Source organism: Mobula hypostoma, chromosome 2 (assembly GCF_963921235.1).
Source record: "Mobula hypostoma chromosome 2, sMobHyp1.1, whole genome shotgun sequence".
Taxonomy (NCBI): Eukaryota; Metazoa; Chordata; class Chondrichthyes; order Myliobatiformes; family Myliobatidae; genus Mobula; species Mobula hypostoma.
Window position 1 is genome coordinate 132094656 of NC_086098.1, and position 10766 is coordinate 132105421.

At 40.7% G+C, this 10766-nt stretch overlaps 1 protein-coding gene and 1 non-coding gene across 2 annotated transcripts in view; both read left to right on the top strand.

Moving 5' to 3' along the window:
* The window catches only part of wdr43 (WD repeat domain 43), a 54420-nt gene extending 47897 nt beyond the window's left edge, over window positions 1–6523 (top strand). Inside the window, exons 16-18 of the mRNA XM_063040685.1 lie at window positions 1536–1605; window positions 3104–3171; window positions 5807–6523. Of these exons, the coding sequence (XP_062896755.1) occupies window positions 1536–1605; window positions 3104–3171; window positions 5807–5947 (279 nt within the window). The 3' untranslated portion in view covers window positions 5948–6523. The remainder of the gene's footprint in view (window positions 1–1535; window positions 1606–3103; window positions 3172–5806) is intronic.
* LOC134343168 (small nucleolar RNA SNORA31) lies at window positions 2489–2619 on the top strand. Its single transcript, XR_010017208.1, has one exon. It is a non-coding gene; the product is annotated as a small nucleolar RNA SNORA31 (small nucleolar RNA).
* Window positions 6524–10766: the final 4243 nt, after the last annotated feature.

The window sequence follows — 10766 nt, forward strand, 5'->3', positions numbered from 1 at the left end:
TCATAGTACTTTAAGATCCCATCCTACCATTTATGCACTCCTATTCCTTGTTGCCATTCCTAGATGCATTCCTCCATACTTTATCTAATGAACCTCTTTTGTCACTTAATTGCCAGTCTGAGTAGCAGATTTCCTGTAGCTCCAACAATCAAATCTAATCATTGTCTCTCACAGGAGGCAAGGTAGTGCTATGGTCAAGATGTCTGCCATCTTTAATCATGGTTTGGTGTAGTTTATTGTTCATGCATACATTTAGCAATAACCTATGGTTCGAAATAGTAAGCTGGTCTAGGTCTAGTAACCCAGGCTTCCAGTGCTATCTGTAGTACTTGGCATGTTCTCCCTGTGACTTGAGTTTTCCCTAGATATCCCAATTATCGCCTCATCACAGATGTGCTGGTTGGTAAGTTACTTGGCTATTATAAATTGCTTTAGTGTGAGGGAATTGATCAAAGTAGATGTGAGACAGTATTTCAGGGAAATGGGAGGGTGTATTGTATTGGTGGGATTACACTGAGATCCAGAAAAGATTTAAAGCCATTTGAAATTCTATTTTACAAGAAAGTGAAATGTACTGAAGTGTAAACAACAGGAATTCTGCAGATGCTGGAAATTCAAGCAACACACATAAAAGTTGCTGGTGAACGCAGCAGGCCAAGCAGCATCTATAGGAAGAGGTGCAGTCGACGTTTCAGGCCGAGACCCTTCGTCAGGACTAACTGAAGGGTCTCGGCCTGAAACGTCGACTGCACCTCTTCCTATAGATGCTGCTTGGCCTGCTGCGTTCACCAGCAACTTCTATGTGTGTTGCATGTACTAAAGTGTCCTTCTTTCAAACTAACTTTTTTTCAACCACCCTCTATAATTGCACTTGAAGAGCTTTGAAGTATTGTTCTTGATTCTTCCAGTTATTGCAGTGCTTACTTCTGGCGAGGATGGCATGATAGGAGGATGTGCTGCCGGAATTCCATTGAGGAGCTAAAATTACTTTGAATGCAATTATCAAATATCAATACTCACTAGTGGTTTGGCCATTCTTGATTGGCTGATTCAGAACATTTTGCCTCCTGCGCCATAGATTCATCTATTCAAATCCCATTGCAAAGACTTGGAAGCAGTCTAGGTTAGTGCCAAAATGCAATTGTTGGCAGGCAGGTTCCTTTAGATGTGATACTGGTCTGTTCTCAGAGATGAATGTAATGATCCTGTGGCATTATTCTGAAGAACATCAAGGGTGGCCCCCTCTTTTCATGCTCAATATCTTTAATAGTACAAAAGCAAACACAGATTATCTGGGATTTTCATAGGCCTGTTTGTGGTACCCCACTGTACAAGGTGGCTTCTGCAATTCCTGCTTTAGAATAATGACATTTCAGAAGTACTTGAATGACACCAAAGTGTTTTCTGAAAGGGCTGTGGAAGATGAGATAAATCTTGCTATTTTTTGCATTTCTTGTTTAATTTATACTTAAATGTAAATTCTTGTAATTGTCAAAGTGTAAATTTCCAAACTTAGATGTTTTGATTTCACTTAGATTGCAGCAGCCCAGCGTATGCAGGATGTAAGCTCTGTGAACCAAACTGCGAAAGTTGTTTATGCAGAAGGTAAGCATGAACAGTGGACATTTACTGTGTGTTTGTGTGTGTGTGTGTGTTCGTTCTGTCCATGTATCTTGTAGATCATTCTAAGTAACAGTTTGGCCCCATGCAGGTAATGAGAATTTTTATGGAATTTGTAAACGAAGTGTAATTGTGGATAAAAAGTTTCACTGAACATGAGCTTGGAATAATGCATACATGCAGAAGCTTGTGTTTTGTCGAAGTTCTGCAGAATTGATATGATAGTTGGGGTAGTTTAAGGAAAGAATTCAAATGTGGGATTTAAAGGGCTTGGGGCCTGGCTTCCAAAGGTAGTTTGAGCAGGAGCGCATATCCTACAGGGTGGGGCTGTTTGTTTCAAGGAGGATACTGAGTTGAAAAGCCATAAAGGATGTTGAGAATTTTAAAATGGAAATTGGGAGGTCAGTCTAACAAAGCAGATAAGGGACTTGATGTGGGCATAGGCAGCTTTGTGCTGGATGTGCTGAAAGAAAAGATGGCTCGGATTCTGGTTATGGCCTGACATTGTTTAGTTTAACCGTGGATGGCCTGAGAGATAGACAAGGTGATGATAATCTAGGTATAAGGTAGATGCTTGTATACAAAGCGAAAGTTGCTGACTGCCTGAATCCAAGCAAGTCTATCCAAATTGGAGGGTGTAGTGGTGGCAGAATGGAGTTTGTGGACAGGGCTCTGTCCCCATAGATGAAGGATCTGACTATAAATCTTCAAATACAGAGGACCATAGTAGTGGAAGAAAAGCCACTGCTGGAAGCCCAGTGGTTGCAAATGAGTAGGTAGATGGTTTGCTGTAGAATAATGGAGTTCTGTCATGTATACTTGAGGATTAGTCTGAAGTAATTTTACTGGAAGGAATGAGAGGCTGAAAATGCATCAATTGACAGGCCTAAAGTTGGATGGTAACTTTACAGGTCATTTACTGAGATGCAAGATCAAGTTTCTTTGCGCTTTCGACCTGCTTCCCTTGTAGCAGGTCAGATTGAATAAAAGAACACAAAAGCATTATATTGCTATGTACTTCTCAGAAATAAATGGATATGTTTGCTCAAACTCATTAATGCCTTGCTGTTTTTTAAATAACTAAACCTGGTCTTGGTGAATGTGTTTCTCCAAATAAGGAAAAAGTTGAAATGTGGGTACAGAAGGTCAACCCAAGGGCCTGAACTGTGCTTTACTGATCTATGTAGTCACTGTTCGCTGGTGTTTCCCCAGTAGCATTCCTTTTCCTGTTGCTGAAGTTGACTTCTATGTCTTCATGTTTAGAAATTTCATTCAGACACCTAAGAATAGTAATTGTTCTTTAAAATATTCTCCAAAAACTCTTCTCCCAGTTGTCTTTACCCTCAAAAGTTTTTAGTGTTTTTCGCAAAACTCCTCTAGCGAACACATCGTGCTAATGTGATGTTTCCCTTGCACTACATGGAGATGTGATGATACAAGTTCTCTTACAGTCTACTTCCATTGATACCTTTCCTTCTGACAGAATCATCGGAAGATGAAAACTCGGAAGAAAACTCAGAAGTCGAGTTGATGGAAGACCAAGAATCTGATGTAAGTTTAATTGGGTCATTAAAACTTCAAAGAAGTTCATTGTGAATCTGATGGGGTTGCTCTTGCTGCAACCAAGATGTGAGACTACTTTCAGGCTCTTAGTTCACTGTTGTTCTCAAAACTATATATGTAATTTGCTTTAATTATTTAACGCTCTTCTTTTCACACTGAAATATACCTACTGTTCTAATGGGTAATGTTTTACAGTGCACTTGTATATTACTCAACTGTTGTATCAGTATGCATAGTTTACATTGGGTACATGCATAAAATCAAAATTGGGATTGCATTTGGCTTACTTCCTCTTCCCATGTCCACCTCCCATCAAGTTAAGTTCATTATTATAGACAACAGTTGCTGGATTAAGACTGGATTTCTGTTCTTAGGCAGCTGTTGTTGGCCTTTAGCTTGCATTAAGGTCCCACAAGTCAAGTATAACACTTGTAACTCTTGCTTCGACCAGCGACTTAATATAGGGAGTGATAATCCCGGGCCCGGCCAAACTTAAGAAATTTCATTTGGGTGGATGCTGCGAGATGTGTCCCGTTACAAGTCATTACCCCAGAATAACAAACAGTACACAATATGCGATTAAAAGATTAAGCTTTATAATTCTTACTTTGACTATATGGTTAGTAGGGAAATGAAATAAAAGGGAAAAAAGGGCCCAATCTTATTAAACTGTCTGTTGCTCAAAGTTGGAGCTCACAGATAAGCTGATCGTTCACCATCGACCTCCTCCAATTGTCGCTGCCCTTCGGACCCTTGCTCGGAGTCCACCCGGCAGTCTACCAAATCGCTTCCATTGGCGTCTTCTCTCCTCACCTCTCCCTGGCAAAAGCCCGCAAAAAAACCTTCTCGTAGATTCACAAGACAGGGTAACAAAATCCTGATTGGCTAACACGCATACGCAAGTCTTGTTATCTCCAGCCATAACCCAAACATTGCTGCTGCAGAGAAACAGTTACCTCAGCAGTGAACATTACAGAGAAGCCATTTCATTAGCCTTAGTAGTGAAACATTACAGAGAAGCCATTACAGTGCGTTACACACTGAAATCTTCAAATGGAAAACCAGAAATGCCGCTAAGTGTTGGTGCCCATTCAGAATATCTAGATACTGAGGACCCGTCGATGCATTCTCTGTAGCTGCTGTTTGTTCTGTGTATTACCAGCAGTACCTGTTCTTGGTTCAAATTCTAAGCGTTTGCTGATTTAGCTTCAATAAAAATCATGCAGACCATCCATAGTAGATGAAAATTTTGGGGGGCATAGTGGGCAGCCAGGAAGACTATCAAAGCTTGTGGTGGGATCTGGACCAACTGGGCTGAAAACTGGCAGATGGAATTCAATGCAGACAAGTGACGTGTTACATTGGGAGGACAAACCAGGATAGGACTTGCATGGTGATAGATAGGGCACTGAAGAGTGTGGTAGAACCAAAGGATCAAGGAATGTAGATTCGTAATTCCTTGAAAATGTTATTACAAGTAGGTAGGGTCATTAAAGAAAGCTTTTAGCATAATTTGAAGTGTTGAGTACAGAAGTTAGGTGTTTTGTTAAAGTTGTGTAAGGCATTGGTGGGAGCTAATTTAGAGTTTTGTGTGCAGTTCTGATCACGTACTTAAAGGAAAAGAATGAAAGAGTACAGAGAAGATTTACAAGGATTTTGCCGGGACCTGATTTGTAGGGAAAGCTTGAACAGGTCAGCAATTTATTCCCTAGAACGTAGGAGAATGAGGGGAAATTTAATAGAGGTATACAAAATTGGGTATAGAAAGGGTAAATGCAAGCAGGTCTTTTCCACTGGTTTTCATGAGACTAGATCTAGATGTAATGAGTTAAGTGTGAAAGGTCAACTGTTTAAAGGGAACATGAGGGGGACACCACTCAAGGTGGTGAGTGGAATGAGTTGGCAGCTGAAATGATGGATCTGGGTTTGATTTCAGCATTTAAGAGAAAGTTGGATAGGTACATGGGTGGGAGGGCTGTGGAGAGCTGTGGTCTGGGTGCGGGGTAATAGGTAGGACTAGGCAGATTAATAGTATGGCACAGCCAAATGGGCTGTAGTGTTCTATCATTTCCATGGCTATGTGAAGCATGTTGATGAGATGTAGCATTGTGAGGTAGTGATGCTTCCTTGTTTTACACCACTCTTCAGTTTGATAGTTACACTTGCATCACGATGGCTTGCAAATTGTAATCATGGTTCAAAGGGCCACAATTACATTGCACTCTGGAATAAAGTAATTTATAACTGAGCTGTAATTCAGTAGCAAGCATGGTATGTATATGAAACTGTTTGTAAGATCACTGTCATTTTATTCTTGGGTGCAGTGCAACTTTTTGAGGAGGAGGTTGGGATTCCAATGAAGTGAATCTGTAGATTGCTCTGAGACTATTTAGTACTCTTAAGCATTCAGAAGCTTTACAGTTTGAGCTTGAGGGGAACAGATAAGAGAAGTTGACTCAATAGAGGATTTCAATTTTGCTGTACCTTTTTCAATGTGTGTCCAAGCTGTTACTTTATCAAGATGAAAAAGTGCAAAAGTATTGGTCATTCGTGGAATAAAAATGTTGCATTTACAGATGGTGTTTGAAATTTTGTAACTTCTATCCAATATTTTTAAAACTAGGTAAATTGGGATGAGGAAGAGGAGGAGGAGGAAGATGAGGAAGAAGAGAGTGCGGCCAACTCAAAAATGCAAATTGATAAAGAAGTTAGTGAAGATTCTGGAGAGGACTTGCACACAGATAATGAAAGTGGAGAGGAATAAAACCATTTTTAAAGGAAAATTGACTATATCGGCACACTTGGGTCAGTGAATTTGCCCCAGGCACCTGAATATATTTTTATTCCACCCAGAAGCTCTTTAGTTTGGCAATTAGATGACAGACGGCTATCAAGAATACATCCAGAACTGTCTGTGCACAATGGACTCCAAAGAATCTGTGACTGTATTGGTGGTGCACAGCTCACAATTGTATATTTCTGCAACCATGTTTCTATTGCAGGTCATTTTTTTCCTGACATTTCTATTTGGAGTGGTTACCACAGCCAGTAATGTGGTAGTAACTCGTGGCCATTTCGAAAGGGGTGGGTGGTTGGACAGACATCCAGTTCATCAAATCCATGACTACTGCTGTTGCATTTTAACCTGGTGTGGGGAACATAGTTCAGGTTTCTTCTGGATAGTTTGGTTCAGATCATCTGCTCTCAGGTTGGTATGTTACAGGTATGTAGTCATTGGTTGACAGAATTATGCATATTTGACTATAAATCAATACTTGCAGCTATAATGCTGTTTTCTCCTTTGTATAGTGAATAAACACAATTCTCCTTTATAAGATTGTGTTCTGTACTTTGTCTTTATCAGCAGCTAATAATCCAATTCCCTGGGAAAGAATGTAATTTTAAAGATTGCTGGTCCCCCTCAATCCGTAAAACAATGTTACAATGGTTGATGACAAAGGTAAGGTTCATAAAGCACCACGACTGTAGATGTATGTCTAGTCCCAATGCTGATTAAATGAGTCCAATAAGTGTTGAAGAGATAAAGTTAGGTCATGGTAGAGTACTGAACTGAACAGGCAGATTGGTCTATGATGTGCCATTCTTGATGCAAATTTAATGCTAAATGTGCTTTTCCTGTGTATCATCCATATTCCCCTATTTCCTTCATGTTTACCTAAGTTTTAGGCTCCACCAAACTGCTTGTTTCCATTACCACTGCTGATAACTCATTCATATTACTCTCTGCATGTGAATATTTTCAAGTGACCTTGTGTCTCCTTTTCACTCCTCCGCCACACCCGCTCAAGCCTTAGGCTATGTCCACACTAGACCGGATAAATCCCTAACCAAAGCCTTTTCACTTCGTTTTGATCCTCCGTCCACACTGAAACGGTGTTTTCCTCCCCCGAGAACAGAGCATTTCTAAAACACTCTGCAGAGTGTTTAAATCTGAAAACGCCAGTTGGCCGTTGTAGTGTGTACGGGGTAACCGGCAAATTTTAAAAACACTGTTGTGACGTGCCAGAACAAATGGTGGCGACAGCGCGGCATTTCATTGTTTTCTTGAATGCAACCTCCAACACCACAATAACATCTGACAATAGATGTGTAACATCTAATGTAACATTGTATGGAAATACAAGATAACACTGATGCAGACATGTTTTATACATTTAACAAGGTGCTTTATTAATGTATTGCTTGTGCAAACATTCAATTGATGCAATTGTCACTTTTGCCCAGTAACTCGTTTTATTGCACATGTTAAATACAGCAAAACAATACACAAAGACATGGCAAAAGGCAAACAAATGAGGTACAGGTTTCCCCCACCATCCGAAGGTAGTGTTCCTATGAAACCATTCGTAACCCGGAATGTCATAAAGTGAAGAAGCAATTACCATTTATTTACATGGGAAAAATTTGTGAGCGTTCGCAGACCCAAAAAATAACCTACCAAATCATGCCAAGTAACACACAAAACCTAAAATAACAGTAACATATAGTAAAAGCAGGAATGATATGATAAATACACAGCCTATATGAAGTAGAAATACTTTTCTGCAATCATTGCTGCACTGTTCTCCGTAGCGAAAATCTCATGCAAGCACTTTCGGCAGAAACACTCTCTCCAGTAACCTTTAAGCTATGAAGCTGCCAAATCATACCAAGTAACACTTAAAAATACACAGCCTATATAAAGTAGAAATAATGTATGTACAGTGTAGTATCACTTACTGGAATCGGGAAGACAGCACCAAGCACAGTGCTGGTGTGTTAGGCTGAGTCATCGGAGGTTGAGGTGGTGCAGTTGTCCCCAACCTCCAGGCCACGGACCGATACCGATCTGCAAAGCATGCAGTGGTGCAGCGATAGCCGGGACGCACCCAGCACATCTTTAAGAAAAAAACCCAAATAAACAAGCTAATTAATTAGGCGCTGCCCGGCAAGTAAATGTCGGCACAGATCAGGATATCTATCACAAGTGATTGCCAATTGCAACACCTTGGATCTGGGCCAACATTTACTTGCCGGGCGGCACCTAATTAATTAGCTTGTTATTTGGACCATTTACTTAAAGATGTGCTGGGTGTGTCCCGGCTACTGCTGCACCACTGCACTTTTCGCGGCAATGTATCAGTCCGTGGTCTGGAGGTTGGGGTGGTGGGACACTGGGGTATCATCTCGATGTCAAAGGTCGAGGTTCGTTGTCTGCTGTGGCTGATGTGGAAGGCTTGAAAAATGACAGTATGCTTGACTGCTTAGCCTCACCCATTTTTCTATCATACAGTTCTTTGAAAGCACTCAAACCATCCTGCAAATGTGTCCTAAACCTATGTACCCTTTCAAAATTAAAGTTGTACTTTTCTGCAATCATTGCAGCGAAAACCTCACGCAGTTGCTTCACGTTCAGTTCCTGCACGACTTCACTTTTGGTCTGTTCGCTACTGCATTCAGTTTCAATTGCTATCCTTTCCTCTTCCAATTGCATCAGCTCTTCATCTATCAGTTCTTGGTTATGGGATGCCAAAAACTTTGTCCTTACTTTGTTCACCACGATCGAAACGCTTAATTATGTCTAGTTTTATGCTAAGTGTAACACCCTTACGAGCTCTTTTAGGCTTTTCTGATACCTTAGAACTCATTTTGCTAACGGATGCTCAAAATAAATCGACATAAAGCACAGATGCTCACAGGCACATGCTTAAGCAATGGTGGCTACAATGCAGTTCCGGGGGAGGAGCGGTTGCTTGGGGCGCATGCTGCCTTTTTTCGTAACAGTGAAAACACCTCCTGTTAGTGAAAACAGGTAACTAATGTAGGTCTTTCGTAACAGTGAGGTGTCGTAAAGCGAACGTTTGAAAAGCGGGCGACACCTGTAACAGCAAATTTCACTTTTGCCCAGAAACAAGCCTTATTGCATGTAGTTGTAGCTTTAATCCCTTTCATCGGTGAAGAGACTATGGCTGTAGGAAATGTTTCTGGACAAATGCGCACCAAGTCTTTCGTTTGGCAATTTCCTTTTAAGTTTTTCTAGTCTGTAACTGGACAAACACGCACAAAGTATACGGTTTCCTCTTCGCTAGTTTTCTGTGTGTCCTGCGCACGCCCAGTAGGAGGAGATTTGCCCAAATATCCATTTTAATGTGGACGGAGGTATTTTCAAAAATGCCTGGTGTGGGCGCCTATCATTTTTATGCGAAACTGGCGTTTTCAAAGTTAACCAGTCTAGTGTGGACATAGCCTTAAAAACATGTTCTCTGGTGTTTGAAACTTGGAACACCATTGGGTTTTTTTTAAACATTCTATGGAATATGGAACTTTAGAACTGCAGTTCTGGGTTCAGTTTTAAAGGATTTGAAAGTTTTTCAGGAGATGCAAGAATGAAATGTAAGTACTTTCTAAAGATGTTACCAGAGCTGAGTGTATAATTGAAAATAATTGAATATGCTGAATCCTTAAATAAGGTAACCACAGCAAGAGAGCAGGAACAAAGTGTCAAAAAGCATTCACTTGATGTGGTTGATTGCAACCACAGAGAGGCACCAGGTAACCTCAGTTAATAACTGTTCCTGTGGCACAGCAAAGTTACAACAGTAGTTGAAAATGTTTGATGGAGTTACTGCCGTTCAGCTACCTGCTCCGCAAGGTTTACTTGTCTCTGTGGTGAACTGAGGCTGTGGCCTGCAACTAACAGGATCCTGGATCAGCTGCAGTGATTACTGCCTGTGGACTCACTTTCCTGAACTTCAGTTCTAAACGTAGTTTGCATGATTTGCTATTTTCCCCCCTGCACATTGCATGTTCAACGGTCTTTTTAATGATTCCATTGGGTTTCTTTTGTTTTGTGACTGCCTTTAAGGAGACAAATCTCAAGATTGTGTGTGTGTGTATATATGTGTGTGTGTGTGTGTGTATATATATGTGTGTGTATATATATATATATTTTGCTTTGAACTTTACTGTGGTTGAACATGTAACCTTGCAAGGACTAGCAAGATGAATCTTGACTGAGAAGGGATGGCATATAGGAAATAGGAATTATTCGGAAGCAGTCCTTTTCCATGTTGAGTGGAGCAATGTTCAAAGCTGATCAACTTGGAAGGACACCTCTGTATTCAATTACTGCATCATGCTTATTCTTTAACTGGGTAAAGGTAATATTGAATATAAAACTCAAGTAGCTGAACTTTAACTTTAGCCTCCTTTTCCTTTGTTCCTCTTACTATCAAAAAGTGTACTGAACTAGAATAGACTGAGGTAGTGGAGAGATGCAGACCATGTGCAGGCAGATGGGGTGAATTTAAATTGGTGTCATGGTTGGTAAGGACAATGGGCTGAAGGGACTGTTCCTATGCTGTAGTGATCCGATACTATCAAATCAGTCTTTGAATCTTAAATCCATACTGATACCGCAGGCTGCTGCTGAGTTGCTACCAGCCTTGTAACTGGGACAATGAATGGGATGAGTGCATCTGGAGTTTCCAATCCCCTCTATCGCTCATGCTGGAAGGCCTGTTGTACGCTGAACTGTTGACAAGCTATTTAGAATATTATGAGAACTGGCGGACAGGCAGTAT